The sequence below is a fragment of the Symsagittifera roscoffensis genome, chromosome 3, assembly GCF_963678635.1.
Source record: "Symsagittifera roscoffensis chromosome 3, txSymRosc1.1, whole genome shotgun sequence".
Lineage (NCBI taxonomy): Eukaryota > Metazoa > Xenacoelomorpha > Acoela > Convolutidae > Symsagittifera > Symsagittifera roscoffensis.
Window position 1 is genome coordinate 69,445,116 of NC_087064.1, and position 25,309 is coordinate 69,470,424.

The 25,309-nt window shown below is 37.4% G+C and overlaps 3 protein-coding genes across 3 annotated transcripts in view; all 3 read right to left on the minus strand.

Annotated features, from left to right (window-relative positions):
* Positions 1-352: 352 nt before the first annotated feature.
* Positions 353-3,391, minus strand: LOC134841806 (actin-binding protein WASF1-like). The gene is made up of 2 exons (XM_063857842.1): positions 3,309-3,391; positions 353-1,286 (listed from the first exon to the last, which is right to left on the minus strand). The coding sequence occupies exons 1-2, from the start codon at positions 3,389-3,391 to the stop codon at positions 353-355; spliced, it is 1,017 nt and encodes a 338-aa protein (XP_063713912.1).
* Positions 3,392-4,662: 1,271 nt separating this feature from the next.
* Positions 4,663-7,107, minus strand: LOC134841299 (uncharacterized). Its single transcript, XM_063857192.1, has 2 exons — positions 6,914-7,107; positions 4,663-5,356 (listed from the first exon to the last, which is right to left on the minus strand). The coding sequence occupies exons 1-2, from the start codon at positions 7,061-7,063 to the stop codon at positions 5,084-5,086; spliced, it is 423 nt and encodes a 140-aa protein (XP_063713262.1). The 5' UTR covers positions 7,064-7,107; the 3' UTR covers positions 4,663-5,083.
* Positions 7,108-7,342: 235 nt separating this feature from the next.
* Positions 7,343-25,309, minus strand: part of LOC134841807 (fibrillin-2-like) — a 28,406-nt gene continuing 10,439 nt past the window's right edge. Inside the window, exons 9-21 of the mRNA XM_063857844.1 lie at positions 22,921-23,085; positions 22,523-22,718; positions 19,305-19,474; positions 18,346-18,464; positions 16,217-16,382; positions 15,308-15,740; positions 13,921-14,255; positions 11,727-11,813; positions 10,597-10,803; positions 9,979-10,101; positions 9,141-9,336; positions 8,187-8,392; positions 7,343-7,347 (exon numbers count right to left, since the gene is read on the minus strand). Of these exons, the coding sequence (XP_063713914.1) occupies positions 7,343-7,347; positions 8,187-8,392; positions 9,141-9,336; positions 9,979-10,101; positions 10,597-10,803; positions 11,727-11,813; positions 13,921-14,255; positions 15,308-15,740; positions 16,217-16,382; positions 18,346-18,464; positions 19,305-19,474; positions 22,523-22,718; positions 22,921-23,085 (2,408 nt within the window). The remainder of the gene's footprint in view (positions 7,348-8,186; positions 8,393-9,140; positions 9,337-9,978; positions 10,102-10,596; positions 10,804-11,726; positions 11,814-13,920; positions 14,256-15,307; positions 15,741-16,216; positions 16,383-18,345; positions 18,465-19,304; positions 19,475-22,522; positions 22,719-22,920; positions 23,086-25,309) is intronic.

Sequence of the window (25,309 nt, forward strand, 5' to 3'; positions counted from 1 at the left end):
AGAGCATTTTTGTACCACTATAGGCAAACTCAGCTATAGCAGTCTCAGCTTTATTTTTGACTAATGATTTAAGGTAGTGCTGCTTATTATCATCTGACAAGTTTTGAGAGTCCACAGCACTTCGGAATTGTCCAATCCATTCAATTCACTGAAGTGGACAGCCACCGTATTTCCTAAGGTTCCACGGTGGTAATGGATCCTTACGGTTGAAAGTTAGTATTTCCTTTGAATCTTCAAGGATTACTGCATTAGGTGGTGGTTGAACTGAGGTTGAAGCGAAATTGTGTAACTGAGGAACAAATGATGTCGGATAAGCATAGGCACTATGTGGATAGCTGGGGACTTGAGACAACTACTGTGTTGACACTTGCGCTTGGTTATTGTAAAACACTGTCCCTCCAACAGTGCACGGGTATTGTGAAAGTGGTGGTTGCACTATTGGTGTGACAGCACTATTTAACGCCTGGGGTACTGTAGAATCTGATGCGATAAATGGCGCGGTGGTTGGAGGTGCCATTCTCCAAGTATTCATATTGGGTATATAGCGAACTGGATGTGGATGGTTGAAGGATGGTTGATTTGTTGAAACACGAGTTGAGTTATTAATACTCGCTGGTGGAGCAGTAATAAGAATCAGGTTCACCGGCTGGGTTGCCGTATTGACTGTTGTATTAATTGGGACAGAAGCATGTAATGTGGGGACCGTTGTTGCTGGCATACGTGGAATGAAAGGAAGCGGGGGCGAGGACGGGGGCGGGGGTGGTGGCGGCGGCGGTGGGAGAGGTTGAGAAGGAATCTTCAAATTATGAACGGTAGATGATAGCACCGATTGTAACGGTAGGCAAACGCTTGGGTTGCTACTGGATGGAAAAAGGTGGACGTTTATTAGATCAACCGTGCTTGGTGGTAGAGACAAAGAAACCAAATTGGCGATGCCCGGAGGTTGAGGTTCTTGTCGGGGAACAATGGTTATAGTTGATGCAAGTTCCGACGAATGTGTATCGAGTGCTTCGTCCACCCAATCTTTTGTTCGGGTTTCAGCGACAACTTGATGTGTTCTACTCGAAGGCAGAGCGGTTTTATTGATGTCAGTATCAATGTTCGAATCATCATCCATTAACTCTGTTTCAACTATTTTGGCCTCATTGAGCTTTCGTTTGTTCTCCTCAACAAGTGTCTCAAGAGCCAATTCGTTTTCTTTTTCTTTTAGGCGGATACCTGTTTCATTTTGTCGCTCGATTTCAAGACGTCGCAATTTTGCTATTTCGAGTTCGCGTTTGCGCTGACTGCAAAGTCATTGAAGACGCTCTAGAGTGCAGGGAACTATATCGGGTGGACCGGCTGACAGTTGACGCAGCTCGCGATGCTTGCGTGTCAGCATCTCCAGTCTCTGGAAACAAAGTTTTCGCCATTTCCAAGTGCTTAATTGACAATTCCAGCATTTCATCTCGAGCGCAAGTAATGCTGATCAACCAAGTGTCAAGATCAGCGAGAGCACTGCTAGGTTCTAGCGTTTTTTGAGCAAGAATGCGAAGGTCGTCGTTTTTCGTTATTGCGTTTTCTATTGCTATTTGGCACTGCTGGATAGACCTTTCAACTTTGACTGTCCTTACCTTTGCTAATAGTGAGTCTTTCAGATCTGAATAGAGCCTATAACATTCCTCCTCATATTTCCTACAACCGTTCTGAGCTTGCTTATTTGTTATGACTTAGCTTTGAATAAAGGAAAAGCGGGCGGTTGTGAACTATCAAAAAAAGGGGATTAAAAAGTCAAGTGTGATGTCACTCTTCACACCTTCTCAGCAAAACCGGAAATGCAATAAAAATCGTCACACTTTACTTTACAAAGGGGGGTGGGGAAGTTCACTTTTACGATTTAGAGCGAGCGGAAATTTTAAAAAAAAAGAAAACAGTAATTTAGAATTAAATTACAAATTGAAATACATTGACACTACAAAGAATATCAAAGGTTGTTTGCTGCAGATTCAACAGCTAGGCGGCGGTTGCGTTCGGCACGACGTTTTTTTTTGAGAGGGTCGGTTTTTTTGTTCTTTATTTTTCTTAAGTTTGCCGTATTACTTCAGACTATCGAGAAAGACTTTAGTTCAAGGTCAGTTTCTTGGTGAATTTGGAAATACTGACGGAGTAAGCGAGTGTCTTTCTGTTTACGCTTAGAGATTAAGTCGCCAGTCACGCTTAAAATTAAAATGCCCGTTGAGCACAGCAAATCGTAGATATTAGGAGTTTCGACTCGTTGACAATATACAATTGCAGCAATATTACTTTTGTAATAAAGCAGAATGTTGCGCAGTTCGAGTTCCGTGAGTGCTGTATCGTTGTTACTATTGTGCTTGCTAATTGAATTGATGATCAGGTCGTGCCAGATTATTATGTCATTTCTATGGGCTAATTCGCCGTCTAAAAAAGTTTGGGCACGTTTTGATTGGTACTTGTGGTTGAGACTTAAACCACCAAGGGCATAACAGTATTGCGATATACGGTTTTGCTCGGCTATACGTAGCGTTTTATGAGCACGAGAGAGCGAGCTAGCGGCTAATATATACATTTACGACGGCATTCGGCACGATAAAAAAAATCTGGGGGGAATCAAGTCAACCGGATTTTGAGAATCTCACACCTGCTCAGAAACAACCGGAGTTGCAAAAACTCAACGGGATTGACTTGATATAGTGCTAAAGGGTCTGTACACTGCGTAAATTTGCAGTGCTTACGTTTGCCGGGCTGTTTTTTTCGCAAAAAAAATGACAAAATTTTTTTTTCTCGAAAATTTTTTTTCTTATCGTCTAAGTCAGTTTGGTACCGAAGTTAGACGATTTGGGGTCGATTTCGGATTTTTCAATTTTTTTGCGAAAATTTTCTCAAAAATTTTCACAAAATTTTTTTCTAACGGGTCGGAACGGTGGGTTCGGGTTTGAATTATCGACTACTAACTATAAACTAGCAAATGAAACCAAAATTTTAGCTTTTAGTCAAATTTTTTTGATTTTCGATTTTTTTTTGGGTTTCGGATTTTCTGGGTGGGGTATTCGGGTTAGACTATTGGCAAAAGCACGGTAAACATAATGAAATCAACATTTTAGCACACTGAATGGATTTGATGGGTCACATAAAAAAACTTTAAAGGATTGTAAAACAATTATAGCTCTGGTTTATGAAAAAACTAAACTGAAAGTTACGTCTTACAATAGTTTTTTCTGTCAACTTCGGCCATCAAAAACGGTTGGGGAGATTCCTGTCTCACTTGCAGGTAGCTGTCTGCATACACCTTCGTGAAATTGCACAATCACCTTTCACTGAGGTACCTCTCACTCACAAAAAACTGAGTCGTCAAGGGTTTCGTCTGGTTTGTCGTCGATTGTCGGTGGACCATGTTTCCACCTGTGTTCGGTCTGTGGTGGGTCGGTCGAGTATGTCGTCGGTCTGTAGATTGGCTGTAGGTATCTCGATTGAGAATACTATTGTTCAATATATATATATATATTTTTCTTTCAATAATTATCGAAAATCATTAAGAGGAAACAACGGAATAATATCTGTTTCGGAACAAAATTATCAAGTTTTAAACGAAATCGAAATCGAAAGCGACTTTATTGTCACTACTTTTGCCAATAAGTGGGGATTTTCACGCTTGCCAGAAGTTAGAAGTCAATTCTGGCCAAAATCTAATTAAGTTCATGTCCAGAACATCATTTAAAAACAAGTTTGACTTAGGAACATTTTTTATCCGGTTCAAATCAAGTGTATTCCAAGTTTTTTAGTAGTAAAATACTTGGAATGACCGGGATTCGAACCGGCGACCTTTCGGTTTCAGGTCAAGTACGTTACTGCTGGACTAGCTGGTCTTGATATGCTTTCATTTTAGTTTCAATCTTGAACAAGCAGTCTTGTTTTTATTTCATATCCTTTTTACTTACATCGATTAATGTTTTCTGGAAAAAAAACCATGTCATTCCAGAAAGTCTGTGCAGGACAAGTTAATCCAAAAAATCAAAAGAAAGCGTAGTAATCTTTATAATTTTTTTCTGCCCCGCTGCAGTGGTTTTATGCCCCGCCGAAGGCTTCGTATGTTCAGCAATCTGAGAGATTGACTAATTGTCACTATTCCTTCAAATGTTTTTGTACATTAGTTTCATCCGAGATCATTTGAGTAAATGGAAAGCTTATGTAACAATAATTTTTCTCGCTCTTCCTAGAAATTGTTCGGAAGCTCATTCGTCCCCTTCCAGGGCAAATTCAGGGCAAAAATTTGCACCCATTCAGCTCCTTTTGTACAGAAACAATTTTTCCTCGATGGATTCGAACCGACCCTTTGAGTACTTTGTTCAACCAATTCCTAAAGTTACTGTTTGCTTTGGTGTATTTAAACTGAAATTGGGCTCAAATGGCTCCTTATGCTAAAAGTTAGACTTATTCATCTCCTTTTGCTAAAAATTGAGCTCAAAAGGTCGTTTTTCCAAAAATTGGGCTCATTCAGCACTCTCCATGGAAAAAAAGAGACCAAAATGGGGACCAATTTCGACCCGGGCATACAATAGCTCAAAATTTGTCAAAAGCCTCGGCTTATACTCCTCGAATTTGTTTTAAATGACATGTTTCTGAAGTAATGATCAATCAACTGTCAGTAAATTGTGAAGAAAAACACCAATACCAAAAACGTGAATTCAGGTCTCTATTTCATTATTGGTATTAACAGTCCTATTAAAGTCAGATTCATTGTCGCTCTTCATATACACTTTTTACAATTTTCTATTGCATTTTGGGCAAAAAATTTGCAATTTCTTGCAATAAATTGCAATATTTATGCTCTGTCTATTTACATCGCTGTGCGTATGTGGAGAAATAGTTGGAAATTTTGTGAAAATATTGATGGATTTTTTTCTTGTTTAATCATCACCACTGGTACTTCAAGCTGATTGTTTCATCAGAGCCTTTACCATCGCATTTCTCAAAATTTCAGCCCAAATACCTATATTTTTATTGGCCTTTTAAATACAAAATTTGATCCTCAAAGCACGGTAAAGGATCTGTGTATGTAATAGTCCATACTCCATAACCATGGTCATCAATTATGTTCTTTCATGGCCATGACTAGCATCATGACCAGTGGGACCATGAGGGCCACTATATTGGGCATGACTTGATCCTTTCCAGCGGCCACAATTCCACTGAATGTGTTGCAATTGGCCCCACTGCTGCAACAGATGGTGCATGTCTGAACATTTCCGTTGACGTCACAGACCAGAACTCCGGCTGCCTGATCTGAACAGACGTTGGAACTGCATCCACGAGTGACAGGTGCTGAATTCAGGTCGTTGTCAGTGACCACGTATCGCAGCTGGAACAGATTTGATCGAATAAATTTTCAGATTTAAATAATTGTGGTTTCTGCGATCCGCAGAGAATCTATGAAAGGGTATTTTGACCCGTCTAAGCATAGTAGGTTTCTCGTATTTCCCTAAATTTTGTTATTTTGTTGAGTTATTTTGAGCCACGTTATTTTTTGTCACTCAAGGTTGTGTTTTTTGCTTGAAGGTTTTTTTTACTTGAATTTCTTTAATTAGTTTTCAGTAATTTAAATTCTTTTATTCTAATCTCTCAATTTCGGACAGTATCTGGAAGCATGATCAAGAGTTTACGCATTTGAAAGCACAAGCACTTTTAAAAAAAATTGTAGTATCCATTCCGTCCTGAAAAAGCTCTCGATCAACCTTGACGCCAATGCAATGATTAGTTCCTACATAATATTGAAGATTATTTGGAAATTAAAAGTTCTCACATTTTTTGTTGAATCATGCTGGTTCATTTTAATTTTTTTTTCGTTAATTTTTCGCTAATTTGATACAATTATCCATCAATGGGGTTAAAACGGTTCAAAATCAGACCTATAATTCTCAATTATTAATCAAGTCGAGCCAAATCTCTATGTGACTAAATGTTTGAGCTTTAAAATAGCATTAATGCAGCAATACGTGCAGGTGCTCGTCCCAAGATAGAATCGTTGGTCTTTAGATGTTTTTGTGTTGTTTTGTAGAGGGATTCAGTCTCGCTTCAGTCCACATGAATGAATCTCTGTCATCTTTTTTTAAACAAAAAACGGCACGGAGACGGTAAGAAGACGCAAAACAGAATTGAGCTACCATGGTAACCGATTTTAATGAAAAATCTAATTTTACAAAAAGGCAACGAGATTTTTTTCGCGCCTTTTACTGTCATACGACAAATCTGGGCATCTATAAGGCGACGATTCGTAACAGGCGACGAATAGAATTTTAACGGCAAAAATTTGCAGACAGCTATTTCAAAATTTCGGACCACCCCCTTTATAAGGGATCCCAAAGTTACAACACAAATTTAAAACACTAATGCTGACCCAATTTGACAATGATGAGCGAACACGCGCAGGTCAGAAAAGAAACTAGACTTCCATTGCTCGGTGCAAGTATGAAAGATGGGTCCCGCCATCTGCTTTAAGGGATCCAACTATCATACTTATACCGGGGCTTTAAGATAATGACTGAGGGTGATATTTAAAATGGAAACATTTCCCTTATTGGGGGGTGCAGCTGGGCTTTATATCCATAGTGTAATATCCGGGTTGAAGTCCGCGATTATTTTTTCGACTTCGTCGGTCGCGCCGATGTTAAATCCGCCACCGAAAATCCATAGTCTGGACAGAGTTTTAAGTCGCGGACAAGTTCTGGAAAGAACGCATCTGGGTCGCGATGGTCGAAAAATTGGTCGCGGAATAGCCGAAAAATTCATCGCGACGTGGTTGAAAAATTAGTCGCCAAAAAATAAAGAATAGTCTAAGACCGTTCAAGAACACTTATTATTAAAGAATAATTATGCATTAAAATTAAAGAACTATTATTATTATTATTAGACATCTGACCTCGCAGGACTGGTAGTTCTGCTGGAGTGTGTTGTGTCCAGGGTGCATGTCTCCAGTCCGAAAGAGGCCACAGAAACTGCAGTCGTGGACACCTCCGAGGCCAACAGGACCCGACTGAAGCAGGAGGAGGCGTCCCCGATACCACTGCATGTCACACACGTAGCCACAGTCTAAAAAATTAATTATAATAATAATTGTGGTTTCAACGATTCCCAGAGGATCTATGAAAGGCCTTGCAGCCTAGCATAGTCTGATTCTCTATCTTCCCCACATTCTAGATTGAGTTCTTTTGTTGAGCGAAGCTTGTTTTTTTAGCGATTCAAGGCCGTTTCACGCTGCAATAGTGGTACCACGTGAAAGTTCTAGACGAAGTTTTAGAAGCTTCATGTCAAAATAATGGCAGAATCCTTTTCTATCAACGAACCTCAATCAACCTAAAATTATTGACAATATGGGTGACGTGTTGCTAATGATTTGGCATTAGATATAAAGTAAGAAGCCAAACGTTTTTTTCTCTGCACCAAAGCATGAAAAAATATAACGAACATAAAACACTCAGTTTTTGACCGATCAAGGAGCTGAATTCTAATCAGTTGCTATGCAAGTAGCTCAGAGTTTTCACGACCACGATAATTGAAATTCCTTCATTTGTTTAAATAAGGCAACCAAAGTCTTTTAGCGATATTTAAGCTTTTGGTAATATTTTTCATTTTGGTATGAATAGCTAGACTACAATAACTTTTATGAAATTGCCTAATTGAAATTTCAGCACTGCAATGATTTTGAGTCGACGATTTTGAATGATTGAATGAAACATACCGGAGCTAAAAATAGCAGTTTATAAGTAATTTTTATAAATTATGTTCATAAAAGCAAATCTTACTAAACCGCACTACGGTATCGTCTATGCGTGGTAAACTTCCACACAGCGTAATTGAATCATCGGGGGGGGGGGGGGGGGGGGGGGGGTGGGGGGTTGCAACAAAGAATCCCGCATGTTATAATTTTAAGAATGCGAAGATCGAATATTACTGCATTACATTTGCATCATATAATTTAAAATTGAACTTATCCCAGCTTTAATAATTTAACGTCTCTTAATCTCACTTTTAAGGAAAAAACTAATAACCTTATGATAACAAGTAATCAGAGACATTTGAAAACGGACCATATGCTCTAGCGACATACTCTCAGGCTGGACACTGGGTTATAAATTGTACAAAAAATTGTATTTTTTGTAAGCCCAAATTAGTTATTATTAAAAACAACTTACAGACGCAGTTGCCTTGTCCATCATGCAGGAGTCCAGTGGCACATGCACATTGTGCAGAGTCCAAACCCTCGTCATTCGCTCCCTCCTGGCAGACACAGCTGGTACTGCCCAGAGCCTGGTTGCAGGCTGCCTGCACACATTGTACTGTGGCTGTGTAGACATTAGACCCCGTAGTGTCATACGTCCAACTGGTTCGAGGCGTGTACCTGAGTCGCAAAAGTGGATCTTTTTATCTATTCTGTCCAAATCAGATTATCTCGAATTATGAAAATAAAAACAAAAAATAGTCTCATTTAATTGGCAGAAATTAATTACCTTGCCAACACACATAGTTTGAACAAAAAGTTGCTTTTAATTAGCAATTGATTTGATGTTAATTTAGCTTGGGCGGATTAACTTAACAGACCCGCAATACCAACACCGTTACGATTCGTTTATTTGTAGGCGCTGATAATAGTACTTTTGATTCCAGGAAGGGGTGTAGCAATAAGAATGTGCTTATTAGCACGTCAATTAAAAGCGCATATTAGAGTTAACAAATCGTGAAATAACGAGCAAGGTGGAAATAAGACAAGTTGGCATAGGTGAGAGGGGGGGGGGGCATTTGTCTTGGGAAAATTGTCCTGATACCCGTTTACATGGGCTTATTAACCAAACATGATAATAGGCCGGTTCCCATTGACAAGCAGTAAAAAACCCAAAAAAGTGAGTTCATAATGTAAGGATTAGATTTACTTTACCCAAGGTAATTGGAGCAAAAAACTTGCAGGAGTCTTGCAAAAGCTTCCAGACCTTACAATAATCTTGCAAAGTACTTGCAAACTTTGCGTTCTTCGGACGAGCAGATTAAAAGGCCAAGTCTAGCAATATATTTTTGCTAAATTTTGGAAGAGGTTGCTTTCCTTTAACTATGTAGAACTTTTTTTCTATGATTTTTTTCTCTATGTCACTCACCCATAGGCGCAGCAGTTGCCCCCTGTGCATGTTCTGGTGCAGTGTTCTTGGGTCTGGTCGCAGAGCTGGGTGCAGGCGCCAGTGCCATCGGGTGCGTATCCAGGGGCACAGCGACAGAGTCGGTCGTCGTAGCCATGCAGATTCGTCACTGCAGTTGGACACTGGCAGTTTGAGTCGGTCGGAAGACATTCCACCACTGAAACAGAAAAAAGGGCTCTTAGCTATATCCCCCCCCCCCCCCAAAGCTCAGAATAATCAATTTCAATGTACTTTAACAAGCTAATTTGGCTGAAATGTGATTTTTTGGTGTACAGTTTGAAGAAGAAATGTGTCCAGAATATTCATTTGTTTTTTCACCATGCAAATTTTCATAACATGAATGTGCTTAGTTTGTTTTTTCAGTCGAAACGTTCAGGTTGGATCTTTTTCTACAAACTTACACCACGGATTTTTTGAGTTTTTTTTTCGAATTTTCAATCGGATAAAAAAGCCCGCTTATCGTTTTGGTTGATAAGTCTTATATTTTTGGAGACACGTTTTGGTCTTCAAGCGAGACGATTATAACAATAAACGTCGAGCTTTTTTAAATTTGAGGCGGCAGTAAATTTTTTGCGGCAACTGAAGTCTTAGAAATTTACCATGCACAAGCCCGAAAGCAAATAGCTAAATTGTTGGATTATTTTTGCAACAAATTGGGATGTAATCTTTGAAAGGTTCGTGAACTCATCTAGCCAAAACTGTAAATGTGAGTGAAAATTACCAAGCCAAAAACCATGAAAAGAGTGAACAAAATGAAAAACAAACAACAAAGTTGCATTTTTTCTTAATATTTACGTACAGTAGCAGTTTTTGTTGAGGTTTAGGTCGTAATGAGCAATGAAACCAGTGGCGCACTTCTCAGTCGTCTCCGTACACGAATTGGGGCTGTTCATCATCCAGTTACACTCACGCACACACCCTCCTAAAAGCGACAGGCTTTAGAAAATAGGGATCTTTTTAACTGTACCCCCCCCCCCCCCTCGGGTAGCTAGAAAGGAATATCCTCCTATAAAGAAAGAAATCAACGGTTAAGCATATCAGAATTTTATACCTAGTAACGAATATCCCCTTTTTGCAAGAGATAGTTAAAGAGATCCGAAAATAGATACACGAAGTTGACGTAAATAGACATATTGTACATGTCAATTTTATTAATTGAAATTTGTTTTTTTTTTTAAAAAAGGGAACAGACGTACATTTAAGAAATTGCATGTATACTTTAGTTTATATGGGGCAACGCTTCAAGTATAAACCAAGAAAGTTAAATAGAGTTACTGTAGAAAAAAGCGCATGCAGACATTAAATACATTATAAGCTCAGTCGAATTAAAACAATCGGGTCATTTCATTTTTTTTTGAAAAGCAGTTAGTTTGTGATAAGGATCCCACAATTTAACGGGAGTCTTGGGAGGACTAACCATTGAGATCGGAGACGAGTCCGTCCTTGCAGATGGCGTAGTTGTTGATTACAGACTCGACAGTGGTCGTCTCATAACTGCAGGGACCATCCGACTGTTTGCTGTACATGTACACGTCGAGGGAGGAGTCGCAGGCTGTGAAGAAACAGTCGTCGTCCACCACTATGCCACACTTGCACAGCTTCTCGGGGTTGGATCCGTGTTGGTCTAAAATAGGAATAAAATTAATACTCATAACAATAATCATAACCATAATCATAACCAGGATAGCCGGTTGTTGTGCAAGTAGCACAGAATGTTCCGACCACATTCTCGATTTTTTTCAAGTTATTGTCTTTTCTTGTACATTGTGTGATGATAGAGCAATACAAACATATGAAAAGTAGGTGAATTAGGCATAAACGACTATAATTGTATTAAAAAATAAATAAACAAAACAGATGAAAAAAATTTATTTCAACTTTTTGCACTACAAATTTCAAATATTCTCAAAAGTTTTTTGCCAAACAAAGCGCCATATAAGGGGGGTGGACGCCTTTTCCTCAGGGAATCGACCCCCTGCCGACCCAAAAGGTCGCCCTTTGGTAGTTTTTAAGAATTTTTAAAAACGCAATTTTTTTTGTCAAAACTTTCCAAAAAGTGCCCAAAAAGTGCGGTTTTTTTTTTTACTTTTTTCCGAAAAATTGCCTGCGGCGCAGAAAATTTCGCCAAAACACAAAGTCTTATGTATCATGATGATTCGGATATCAAAAGATCAAGATGATCCTGGTCTAAACTATTTATATTATTAACCATTTACCTTAAAATACCCTGGTCACGGAGATCGACATTAGTGAGAAACGATGCCAGTTTTTCTCATTATGTTTTTCCGAACATTTATCTATTGAAGAGAATGTAGTACGGCTACTAGCAATTTCCGCTCCAAAAACAGTCATTTCCACCCCAAAAGCAGTCAGTTCAGGGAATGACTCCTTTTGGGGAGGAAATGACTGGGTTTTTAGGGGCGGAAACGACTTTGTTTTTGGGGGTGAAAATGACTGGGTTTTTGGGGGCTGAAATGACTGGGTTTTTAGGGGTGGGAAAGACTGCGGAAATGACTGTGGCAGAAATGAGTGGTCACGGCTTAGTACCTAGCCATGTGCAGGAGCATCCGGTGGTGTGGTCTGGGATCTCCTCAACCCAAGCACGCAGAGGACACGAGGCACGGAAGTCGATGGCTAAAACACACAGATGGACACCAATCAGTGAACTTCAATTTAGTTTAATGGTAAGTATACATATATGTTTCATTAGTATAAGAAACCCTTTACAATAAAAAACACACGGACATTGGTTCCGTTATTTAGATGAACAGGATATTATTATTGTAATCATTTATAACCACCGTTTAGACTTCATCAGATACACTGCTGAGAAAATGAATGAAACCTGAAATTAAAAACGCATTTTTCTCAAATTAGTTGACATTAAGAAAAAAACGATGAAGATAAAACTTGCTTAGGATTTCAGCAGAATTAATATGATGCAATTTATGTTTGCAAATTTCGGGCCAAAAATTTTACCCCTATCTTTCACAGAATCATTTTTTACTTGCTTAGTCAATCAAAAGTTACGCCAAAACTAGTTGATCGATGATGGTCATAACTATATGAATGTGAGCCTCTTAGGTAGCCCAACAAACTTCAACAAGGGTATACTCTTCAAAACATTGTAAAAATAAATTAATTTGTTTGATAGACAAACACCAATTTTTTTATTTAAATATTTTATTTAGTAAAAACGACCTATCAAAAAAACCATTAATTTAGACAATGTTTTGGAAATAATACACTTGTTAAAATTTGTTAGGCTACGTAAGAAGCTACATAATTATTTATGTAGGCTACACTTATGTAGGCTACATACTGTTAGGCTACATAATTATTTCAGTGATCGACCAAGTAGTTTTAGCGTAATTTTTGATTGACTAAAAAACAACAAATGATTCAATCAATTGCACCACATACTAATTCTGCTAAAACTCTAGGCAAGTTTTGTTTTCGTCATTTTTAACTTAAAGTTAACCCAAGTTGAGAGCCCGGGTTGAAAACCTACCGTTAATTATTGTTTTTTCCTTAGTATCACAGTGATAGCTATTTTCCAGCGCTGATTCTTGTATAATTGAAAAATCAGTGCTAAAACTTAAGAAACTTTAACTCATTTTAGTATTCGTCAAATGCGAGTGTCAGTTGATAAACCTTGTAAGTTGTGTAAAGATATGGCGCAGAGGTAGCATACATATCTAATAAACTGGTGGTTGCGAAATCAAATCCAGGTACTTTACAATTTGGCTCGTTTTGATTGGTTTTTTATTGCTGTTTGATCGCTTAAATTCAGTCAAATTAGTGATTGTTTGTTGACAAAATTTGCTATTGTGTCTATGAACATCGATAACTTATCAATGGCGATCGCTTTTTTTTTTCACGTTTTTATCGCTAATTTTCAATCTGAATTCAACCCAAGAAAAACGAATTTTAGACTTCTAATTTAATGCGTTTTGTCAGGATAATTTAAATCAGCAACTGTATTATCAAAGGGGATGTCAAATAGTATTATTTTAACCTTCACTCTAATTTATGTTGTTGGATTCAATTGTATTTAGAGATTTCATACCAGCCAAAAGCTCAACGGTTTTTGGGGCTGAAGACTAGTCATTGTTCTGATTTCTGAATGATCAAATTGAACCTACTCAACTTGAAGTTTTAACTCCTCTTAGTTTGGCTTAGAGTTTTAACATTCAAAAAATTAGTTAATTCTAAACCAGTCATAGTTTGGAACCCATCCTCGCATCGTCTTAGTATACTTCTTACACGAGCTTTGCTATTCCTAGTTTTTAACACTATATACATTTCATTATCATAAACAACCCTTTACAAAAACTGACCCACAAGGAGATTACGACGAGCACAGTAGCTCTTGCTTTAATGGGCTCAGGTAAATCTGAGAACTCAGGTAAAACTTTTTGTCATTTTTTCTTTTCGACAAAAACTATTTCCTAAGACCTAAATTGCCTTTTCTAGGCGCAAGCTCATCGCCGAATTTTACAGTATGTAGGCGCCAAAAATTTCTTCAGAAAAACTTAAGGGTTGGTCGGCCAAAATGGCAGTCATAAAAAAGTATCAAAGGGTCATGAAGGGTGGTATTGAACCTCTGAATAGAACTCCCCCCCCCCCCCATTCTTCTCCGCTAAATCCGATACTCTTCATACCTCGCTAATAAAACAAGCTAATAAAATATGTTAATGGGTTTGCTTCATTTGTGAAAAAAAAACTGAAATTTAGTTACGTTTGCATAGAGTGTTGAAATAGGAGTTCACTTCCAGTCCCGAAGTGTTATCTGCCCTGATCTCCGCAAACTTCAGGTCAGTGCTGTATCCCGGTTTACAGTAACAGGTGTCCAGTAGTGAGCTGTCTATGCACTCGCAGTTCGGGTCCGAGCCAGGGCTGCACTCGACTGGACGACAGTAACCTGGGAAGAGGTACTTGTTGCCGACGAAGGAAATGCTGACGGGGGTAGTGGTTCCGACTGAGATGGTTCCGCTGCAGGAACAGGTGTCCACGTCTCCCGGGTGGGTGCAAACGCATCCTTCGACTGTGTTGTCGCACTCGTACGGCTCGCATCTGAAGACCAGTTACTTCAGTTAAATTAGGTAAAAAATTCAGATAAATCAGGACTTTCACGTCTAGTTAGGTGACGCAAATAACCGTTGATTGATTATTGTTCCGACCATTTGAAAAGTGTGGAGGAACTTTGTATTCGGGTGTGTTTTAGTTTTTTCTTTTTTCCTTTTTGTTTTTTTTACCGCAAAATCAGGTGCGACAAACAATCATCGGTCGATATTTGTCGTGTGATATATCATATTAAGATATATGATATATTCAGGCGCGGATCTAAGAATTTTTCGGTGGGGGGGGGGTGGATTTTCAAAAAAATTTTGAAAATTTTGTCGACTTTTTTTTAGATCGACCAAATTGATTTTCTGAGCTCTCTCAAACCACTATAAAGACCCTAATTTGACAAAAAATTTTGGAAAAAAGCCAAAATTCTACCAAAAAATTTTGTTTTTCGGCGCGAGCTCCCCCTCAGAATTAGTATAGATTGGCGCCCAAGGCGCCTTTAGAAAAATTTTAAGGTCACTCAGCCAAAAATGGATATCTCAAATTAGTACAAAAGGGGACCCTTTTGGGCCTTCAGGGGATCGAATACCTCAAGGCGAAGGGGGCGTCCGCCCCCTCCTAAATCCGCTACTGGATATATGTGATATATCATATAAAGAATTTTCAGTTTTGATTCGCACATAAAAATTTTTTCTCAGTGTCGAGAAAAACCGGTTTGAAATTTTTGATTTCTGATCTAATTTCGATCTAATAAGGTGAGCGTGCAGACTCACAATAGCTTATTTAAGCTTCAGTTAAGCCATAAAAAAATTAGTTATACTCGATTAAGGTTAGTTTTTGTTGTCGTTTTGGGAATCAAAAATTTCAAAATTTCTAAAAACTAAAAAAAAACTTTGAAATTGTTTTTACGATTTTTTTTGTTTTTCTTGACATTTTTCGACAGTAACTGGCAAGCTTTTTTTGTGCTGGATAACTTGTGTTTTTTTTTCAAATTTGTTTTGATAAGTTTTTAACTCAAAATACTTAGATATGATTTTCATGTCATCGATTCTAACCTGTACTTTCCAGTGACGGTGTCCCAGATTGAGTAGTATCCCTTTCTACACTCGCATCCAGTTCCAGTACACGCAGTCACATTATTACTCGCAATCTTACAATGATCCTCTCCTGCCGTACACTCCAGAGCACAGGTCCCGTCGTTGTTACTAGACGAAGTATAGGGGGGTTCACATTTACAATTTGTCATGTCGTGCGATACGGCTCCGAGAACATACTGACACTTGCACTTTCCAGTCGTGTCCACGAGGGGGTTGCACGGCGCTTGCACGCAGGTTATATCCGAAGTGAAGTCGACGAATTGCGGGTTGTAGCCCAGTTCACAGAAACAGGGGGGCGAAGTGCAGTTTGAAGAGCCGGGGGAGTTGACGGTGCCCCCCTCGCGACAGTGGTGGTCGACGGATTGGACAGTGGTGTTAATTGTGCACCCAGCTGTAAACACAAATCTTTGGTTTTTTTGAATTATTTTTGTCTTTTTTTGTAAACACATGCGTAAACACAGAAAAATAGCTAGTTTTACTTCGTTCTTGAGGTGTTCTTGACATGCTCAATGCATTTTGTCGTCTTACCAAGTGTACTAATTTATTCTAAATTAGCTGTTCTAGAACTTTATTGTGCCCCGTTTGACCACCATGCAAGAAAAAACCAATTTTAGTCCGGCCTACTATTACTTTTGGCAGCAAATAAATCCTTCAATATACATACAAAAATCAGAAAGCTGGATCTCACAATACATATTTACTTAGAGAAAAAATTTCGCTGTTTTGCATCGAGGTAGCACAAAGATGCCGTACATTGTGCCTTCTATGGTCCAGGTCATGGCCCGTGAGTTTTTTCCCCGAGTCGAGATGCACTTCTTACGTATCGACCGTCTCGACCAAACTTCGGTATGTTTATAAATAACTCACCGGTGCAGTGTCCTATGTTTCCGGGTAAGTTGTCGGGTACGAATCCTTCTGCGCAGTGGACATTTGTATAGTCGTTCTGACTGATGAACACCCCCTTGTTGCAGTTGGCGTCGAAGTCGAAGTCGCAGTTCACGCGAATGCAAGTCACACTAGTTCCGTCATATACCTAGTGAAACAATTAAAATTACTTCACGCTCGAGAAAATATCCGACAAATTTTGATAGAAGCTTTAAAATTTAAAAAACGTCAAGGCGAAAGCTTAGAAAAATTTCTAGGAAAAAAATCGCAGAAAAAAAATTTAATTTCTAACTTTTTTGAAATGTCTTAGTATTTTATTCTTAAAAAATTTTCTTCAATTTTTTTCTTGAAAACTCGTAAAGGACATTGATCTCAAAACTGAATATATACCAAATTGCATTTTTATATGCATCAATATGTATGAATGCACATCTGTAGTTATTTATTAGTACCCCAATTAAATGCTCTAATTATTTATTAGAGCATTTTAAGACTTTTTCCGGAAAAAAAAACAAGAAAAATACCCAAAACCCATACAAGAAATTTCATTACCTTCATTGACTCTTAAAAATTGAATTAGAAAGAGCAACCTGCCAATTCATTGCACCAAAAGGAGAGTTTTTTGGGGAGAGGGTTGTTGATAGTTGAAATGATGAAGAAGTGATCTAAATCTCACGTTACGATAAAATAGGCTAGAGTAATAATCTGTACTTTAACGTAAAAAGGGGGAGGGTTCTCATGCTTGAAGGACCGAATGCTTGAAAAGTTTCAACCAATCAAAATCGCGAAGCGTTTCTATTGGCTAAATGCCTTTCTCACAAAATCGAAGTCAATATTAACAGAAAATGTATTAAATCAGTGGAAAATAATCAAAAATATTACAAATTGCGGGTTACAACCGCAATACTATTCAGATAATCATCAAAATTAAAGAGGTCAAAATCATAAGAGGTTTCCAGTCTTGAAAACTCATCTGCTTATTATCTAATCGGTCAATATTAACACTTATGGCCTGGATTTGTTTTCTTACTTTAAGATTTTTGCAATTTACTTTGAGATTTTGAATGCTCAATTCTGATTGGTTGAAAGTAAGCTGAAATTAACTTCAAGCATTCGGTCTTTCAAGCATGAGGGACGCCACCACGTAAAAGTTGTCTATTCAGTAACGTATTAATTCAGTTATGATTTCTTTTTTCTTTTTCGACACAAGCGAAAAATTTTCCGGTTGAAAGTATCTTCAAATGTACTAGTGTAACGTCAAATACAAAAAATAAATAGAAGAGAAACCATTAGCATTTAATCGATAGAATCATGATCTCATCGATTTTTTTTTAAATGTTCGATTCTTTACAGGGGCGGATCTAGGATTTTCTCGATGCGGATTTTCAAAAGAAAAATACAAAAAATTTGTCGACCTTTTTTTAGGTCGACAAATTTGATTTTCCGAGCTCTACCAAATCACTATAAAGACCCTATTTTGACCAAACGCAGGCGAATTGTTGAAAAAAAAAGCCAAAAAATGCGTTTTTAGGCAATTTTTGGAAAATTTTGACCAAAAAATTGCGTGTTTTCGGCATGTGCTCCCCCTCAAAATTAGTATATTTTGGCGCCGAAGCGCCTTTCAAAAAATTTATAGTGTCAGTCAGCCAAAATTGGATATCTCAAAATAGTACAAAGGAGGGACCAGGGGTGGATCTAGGATTTTTTTGAGGGGGGGGGGGTGGATTTTCAAAAATTTTTCGAAAATTTTGACGACCTTTTTTTTTTTTTAGGTCGACCAAATTGATTTTCCGAGCTCTTGTAAAGCACTAAAAGGTCCCTGTTTTTGCCAAATTGTGGATGGCAAAAAATGGATTTCTTAAAAAGTATCAAAGGGGGGACCCTTTGGGTCGGCAGGGGGTCGAATCCCTGAGGGGGGGCGTCCGCCCCCCCCCCCCGCCCCTTCCTAAATCCGCCCCTGGGAGGGACCCTTTGGGTCGGCAGGGGGTCGAATCCCTGAGGAAAAAGACGTCGAACCCCCCCCCCCCCCCCCGCCCCATAAATCCGCTAGTGATTCTTTCTGACTCTTTGAGATGTCAAGGTCATTAATCACTTTCGCACACTATACTCACAGGTTTGTATCCATCATTGCATCTGCACGTTCCTAGATTAGCACTTGTCCATGCAGTTGTGCAGTTAAGAGATGTATTTGCAACCTGCACACAGTTCTCCACATTCACACCACAGTCTCCTAAACAAAAAAAAGAAGTGAAGACTATTCGAATAACTATCACCCTGTTTTTCTTCTAAAATTAGGATTATTGTAGTGTTTCAAAAGAGCTGGAAAACATCAGTTTAGTCGACCTAAAAAATGGTCGGCAGATATTTTGTACGGTGAACCCCCTCCCCCTCCCCATATTCTTCTAAAAATAAATTAACCAAGTGATCAACGATCCTCCAAAAAAATCCTAAATATCTCATTTAATTCCATAATTTAACCAATTAACCATTACACGTCTGATTGACCATTAAATGCTGATTGACTGAAAAAGAAAAAATTCTTTCAACCAAGTGAACAATCTCCCATATTAAAATGTCTTTGTCCTATCAGAATGTTGGACTTTTGTCCTAGTAAATCAGTTTTTTTAATGATTGCAACAGTTTTCCCACATTAGGATGTTTGATATGTCGGATGTTTGAACGGTACCCAATGGCAGCCAAGCTGAAATAATTGAAATTCTGTTTTTTTTTTATTTTTTTTTTTAAATAAACGAGTCCGTTTTTGGATCTCGTTTTCAATTTCCATTCCCTTATCCCTACCTCCTATTACAAAGGGGGATTTGTTATAAAGTACAAATTCGCAAAAGCATAACCATTGAATTATTTCTTGATAGGGTGTCAATTTTTCACATGTACTACAGGGGCAAAGAACTATAGGAGCATGTACTATATTTTCAGCTTCTCTTGTTTTGTTTTTCTTCTGTTTTTCAATGTTATGCTTTTTGTTTTTCTTTTGCTTTTTTTCAGTTTTTTTTTTTTTTTCCTTCTGTTTTGTTTCTGATTTTTTTTCTTTTTTTCCTGTTTTGCTCACGATTGCAGGTGAAGGAGGTGTTGAGAGAGTGGTCGGCGTAGTAGCCGAGAGCACAGGTGCAGCTGGACACATTCGCATTCGCACACTCACAGTTCGGCCACCGCTTGTCACAGTAGCCCGCTGTGTCGTTCCCGTGAAAAGTGCAGTTGCCGGTCGAGTCAGGGTAGTACCTGTGTTGTGCAATTGTACTGCTTAATTAGGGCATCACTCACCTAACTGGCTTATCTGGTCTTTTTATATGTCCTTGAATATCAGAATTATTTGAATTGAAAATTGCCTATTGAACAAGGACAGCCGGTTACTCTGCAAGTAGCTTAGAATGTTCCGACAGTAGTCTTAAAAAATTACAAGAAATAGTCTTAGAAAACTACAAAAGAGTGTAGTTTTTTTCTGCATGCTGTGATAAAAATGTATGGCGTAAAACTAAAATCTAGGCATATTCGACAATCATAGTTATAAAGGCAAAAAAGGACACTTCTTTTTAACAAAAAATGACAAGAAAAACAAAAAATCATTAACAAAATCAAAAATAAATCAAAATTTTAAAAAAAATTTCTTTGCAGAATTTTATTTTGATTCTAAAATGACATTAAAAATCTCAAAAAACTAAAATTAAGCATAAATGAGCTATTGAAAACGGCCTTAATTAAGCAAAAGCAAGCTCGAATTTGGACGAAAAATGTTTTTATTTTCTCAAAATGTGTTAATGTCGGTTGAATCATGACTAAAAATGCTTTAATATCTTTTAATTTTTTCTAGTATTTTTTTGGTAGCTAATTTGGCGAGAAAAAAGCTACAACCCACCCGAACACAAAGCTCCCATTTTTCAGATTGTCGGAACAATAATCTCTGATATGAAAACAGCTTTTTGTTATTATTATGAATCGTTGCTTTTTATGTGACTAATAAGTTTTAATTAAAATATCTGTCATATATTGGTCAAGTTCGACTCTTGTTGTTCCGGCGATTGAAAATGAAGAGGAACTTTGCATTTGGGTCTGTTTTAGTTTTTTTTCTTTTTGATTTCCTCGCAAAATCAGGTACTACAAATAATGATCTGATTGGGTTTAATGATACATCATACTAAAGCCTTTATTGTCGTGTTCGAACCTCTATGAAAAATTCAAAAGCAATTTCCCAGTGTCGAGAAAAACCGGTTTGAAATTTTTGATTTTTCGTCCTATTTGGAGCGAATACAGCGAGCGAACAGTCTTGTTTTAATTGCTTAAAAGCTTACAATAGCTTAATTTCAAACGTGAAAACTTTTTTTATTTGGGTAATGTTAGGTTACTTTGAAAGTATTTTAGCGCTTTCTTGGAATCATAATTTTCAAAAACTCGAAAAACTACAATACTTTGAAAAAACTTCGATGCGTTTTTTTAAGACTATGGTCGGAACATTCTGTGCTACTTGCACAGTAACCGGCTATCTTTTTTAACTTTTTTTGTTTCCTCTAATATACCAATGATGTTACTATTGTTTTTATAAAATATAAACTTCATTCAAAGTCAAAACTATCCTTACAAAGCCGTGGGTCTTTACTCGGATTTCTCTAACTATTTCCACCCAATTGCAATAACGGGGGGGATTTGTTACTAGGAATAAAAATCAGATTTTCTTAACCCATAAATTGGTTCGTATTAGGGTTTGACTCGTAACTAGGTACCATAAGGGGAGGCGAGAATGATTTTAGCCACTTTTATTCTCTTATACGGCAAAAATTGATGAATTTCAAATAGAACAGCTTATTTAACGCGTCTTTATAATTTTGGGCCATATAACAGAAAAGTCCCCCATATTTTGATAGAGTTTGCTTTTTCATAGTCAAGTATTTATCATTACAGTTTTCGGAGAATGTGATGGAATATTTGTGCTCGGCGAAGTTTGTTTTCTCAAGAAAAATTTCAGTTTTTTTGCCCAAATTTTTTTTACCACCCAATAGATTACAATTTTTTTGAGCTCAAAATAAAAGAAATATTTAAATTGTTATCAATTTTCATAATTTCAGGGTTGTTCAAAAACTCCCGGTTTCGTTATTTTGGAAAAATTAAGGCCAGTTGTTTACAACCTAGGGGCTTCCTTGAAAACATAAAGTACATTCTTCTGTGTTTTTTTTAAATGCCAATTCTGAGATCAACAATTTCAGCGCAATTTTATATGAAAAAATTGAAAAATTTTCTTTGAAAAATTAAATTAGAACAAATAATTTTCGCTGCATGATATTTTACTGGGCTTGAATACAAAAGTTTTTTTCAGGTCAATTATTTAAACTCAAAATTTCAGCTGAAACGCATACATTTTCAATTTTTTAAATTTACTCGTATTAGTTGATAGACGAAAAAACTGAACAAACCATTTTCTAATTTGCATATAATAATAATGTTATTGTGGTTCCTGCGAATCGCAGAGGATCTATCAGTAGGCCTTAACAGTCCTGTCGAGGCTAGTCAATTTGAAGTATCTCCCCACATTCCAGACTGTTAATATAATCTGTATATATACTATAAAGAAATATCAGAGAAAGAAAATAAATATTTATCAAAAATTATCACCTACTTAACAGGTTGAATCATCGAAACAAAAATTATACGTAAATTTAACTGATTCTAGCCTCTGTCAAATTACTTTTTGGCTACAAAAAAGTTTCAAAATATTCATATTTTTTGCGATTTTATGAAATGCATTTTTATTTTCAGAATTAAGACATGCATGGGGAGAAAATTCAACGGTAGGTCATGTTAAGGGGGCTATAGTACGGTTGATCCGAATTTGTATATAAACTGATTATATCAAGTATAAAATGCAATCAATTACAACCGATTTGACTGTTAATAAAATCCAATTTGCTGCGCAAAAAAGTGATCTAATGCTCAACTGAATACTTTACACGCGATAACCGATGGCTACCTTGGGTCTGCTATTCGGGTGAGGTATAACTGAATTAGACCAAATAGCTTGCCGCAAGCTAATTTGAGGATAGCTATTTGGTCTAATTGATTACAATAATACATCATAAATATATCACATGGAAATTTACGTTGATTCTGGGAGAAGATGATGACCTTATGACGACAAAAATTATAACCAAAACTCTTTTTTAGACAAAATTAATTTGGTCGATCTAAAAAAAAGGTCGACAATATTTTTGAAGGTTTTTTTGATAGTCAACCATCTCCCCTCGAGAAAATCCGGGATGCGCCCCTGGGTAGATCACTTACCCGTATCCGCAGACACACCAGTCGTTATTGAGTCCGGCGGTGTTGCCAGCACAGAGGATGGTGAGGTCGGGATGGGTGGAAGTTAGTATGTCAGAAGTGTTGAAGCAATTCAAATTGAAGCTCTGCGTCTCGTTGTTGTGACAGGCGAACTCATTACAAATTTCAGTCGTGTTAGGGAACGAGCCCAAACTGCACGCTAAAACCAACCATATAAATTCACCTTAAGTCTAAAGGTTTTTGTAAACGTTCCTTGATTTCTAATGTGTTCTTAAAATAATTTGTTCTTTTTCGAAGTGGCGTTTTGTAGACATGGCGAATTCTGTAGACTTTGTTGAATATTCGCCAACTTTCATAGCCCTAAGTTGTATAGGAAAGTTTGAGTGTGTAATAATGCAGACTTTTGTTGGCTAGAATGCAGCCTCCTGGATTGGCGGGATCAGCGATGTAGTTGTTCCAGCTGTCACAAATGCATTCGCTCATCGTGTCTGTCGGAATCCCATTGGGCACTGTACAGTTACAGTTGGGCATCCCCCGCATACACTTGTCCCCCACACCATTCATACCTAAAGCACACAGAAACTCACAAATAAAGGATCTACTTAATAAACCCCACCCCTTTCAAGAAGAGGTTGGGGGATATTGTTAAGTAAATTAAGTTAAGTCAAATTTTCGACCAATCATAATGCAGGTAAACAAGAATTCTCAATATACAGTTTTTGTGGTAATATACTGCACGGGTCGAGGTCCGCGACTTAATTTTCGACTTGGTCGGTCACGCCATTGTTAATTCCGCGACCGAAAATCCATAGTAAGAACAGGGTTTTAAACCGCAGACAAATTCAGCTGAGTGTTTCACTTGCGTCAAATTCAGTCAAAACATTTTTCCCAGATTGCCGTTAAATTTTCCATCGGTCGCGGTTAATTTTTTTTCGATCGCGCCAATCGCGGCTAACTTTCCTTCCGTCTCGCCGGTCGCCGACATATTACATCGGTCTGCAAAGTCTGGAAATACCAAATTATGGTCGCGGCGAAGTTATCCAGTTTCCATCGCGGTAGGTTTAAGCGCCAAAATTTGGTCGCTACTATCTGATCATAAAATCACAACCTCAACCCGGGTGTTTTTATAGAGAGGGGTGAGGATTATTTACTAGATATCATAGGGAGGGAGATTGTCAAGAAGATCCCAAGTAGCACAAAGTCAACGCATAGAACACGAAGTCAACACTTGACTCAAAGACGTAAAATTAAGAAACACTTTTATTGTACTCAGAGGCTTCTTTCCGCTAACACAATAAGCATGAAAAAAAACGACAAAAAAGACAAAAAACGTTCTGACTGCTTTTTGAAATGGTATTTGAAATAGTTTTTGCAAGTAAATTATGTAATTATGTAAGTAATGATGCCATATCATTATCTTTTCAGCGTTGATTGCTTGTCCAGTTTAAATTGGATTGATTTTTGGGCAGGAATAATTCACCGCTTGAGCTCTGCGCTAAAAAAGCACGCACTAATTTTCTCAATTTGTCCAAAGTTGAAAATTTCAAACCCTCATTGCGTAGCAAAAACTGGAAAAGCAATTTAACAACAGGGGAAATATCTTTTTTGAACAATTAGCGGATGCATCACAATGTTTCAGATAAAAAAAAACACATTTCGCCATGAACTCTTAAAAGTCTAAGAAAAGCTCACATCGAGCTCAAAAATTCATTTATAGAAGCTAAGAAAAAGTAGTACATGATAATATTTTTAAAGTCAACTAGGGAATTATAGGGGCGATTGAAAAGATTACATTTAATGGTTGATTTTAATATACAAGAAGACTGCTCGTATCAGGGCCAAACTCTGATTATTCCGACTGTCTTTTAAACACTATGGAGTACTGTCCACGGCTCTTTTTCCTTCTACCATCTCGCACGAGCATGAATTTTATGGTGTAACGGGTGGTTTAAGTATGAAAAACAAATATGTTTTTCATGACCTAATCAGTCTGAATGTCAGTTTTCATAATAATCGGACAGCTAACATTTATTTCAAATATAAACATTTTCCACGTCGAGTTAAAAAGAAACAAAGAGCCGTGTTTGCTTTAAAAAAGATTGATCAAGTTTTTAAAAAATCAGAAAACATTGAGCGTTTTCAATTTTTTTTTGAAAACTGCACAGTACCTAACATCCTCCACACGCTATGTTAAGTACAATCTATATTTTTTGCAAATGGCAAAGGAGTAAATCGACCAAACAGGATGACTCAATTCGTTTGGGAATATTTTCTCGGACGGACCATATCTCCGCCAAAAAATTATTAGCACAAAAAATATCGCGCATTAATTATCTCAAATTGACCAGATTGGCTATCTTTAAACCTCAATAACTTTACAAAAAACAAAAATTTGAGCTTAAAACAACCATACCATTTGAATTATACAAACTATTCTCGCCAGAAAACGCTATTGAAAAATTCGAAAATTGTCTGGAGAAAAAAACCATGCCGAACGGAAATACATATTTAGTTCATTCGAAAGTCGAAACAATAAACTTGTCTCGGTGTGGAGGAAAAAATTGGTTTGTATACAAAATAGAATAAGAGGTTCAGCTCGTTATTAACATTTCAATTTTAAAATACTCTTAAAATTCTAACGTTATTCGAGCAATTGTTATCTTTTATTCCTGAAAGTTTTAAAAAGTTTTAAAAAATAGAATAAAATTCGAGGGTGTCAATTAAGGTATCACATTGAATCTTTTGAGATTGCGATTCAGTAATTTGAAAGAAATCTCTGAGTGTAGAAAA

Coding starts and splice junctions, on each gene's coding strand:
- LOC134841806 (XM_063857842.1), bottom strand. CDS start 3,391: ATGGTCCACCGACAATCGACGACAAACCAGACGAAACCCTTGACGACT. Junction 1,287..3,308: donor GAGAGGTACCTCAGTGAAAG/GTGATTGTGCAA, acceptor ATGACTTTGCAG/TCAGCGCAAACGCGAACTCG.
- LOC134841299 (XM_063857192.1), bottom strand. CDS start 7,063: ATGCAGTGGTATCGGGGACGCCTCCTCCTGCTTCAGTCGGGTCCTGTT. Junction 5,357..6,913: donor AGAACTACCAGTCCTGCGAG/GTCAGATGTCTA, acceptor AATCTGTTCCAG/CTGCGATACGTGGTCACTGA.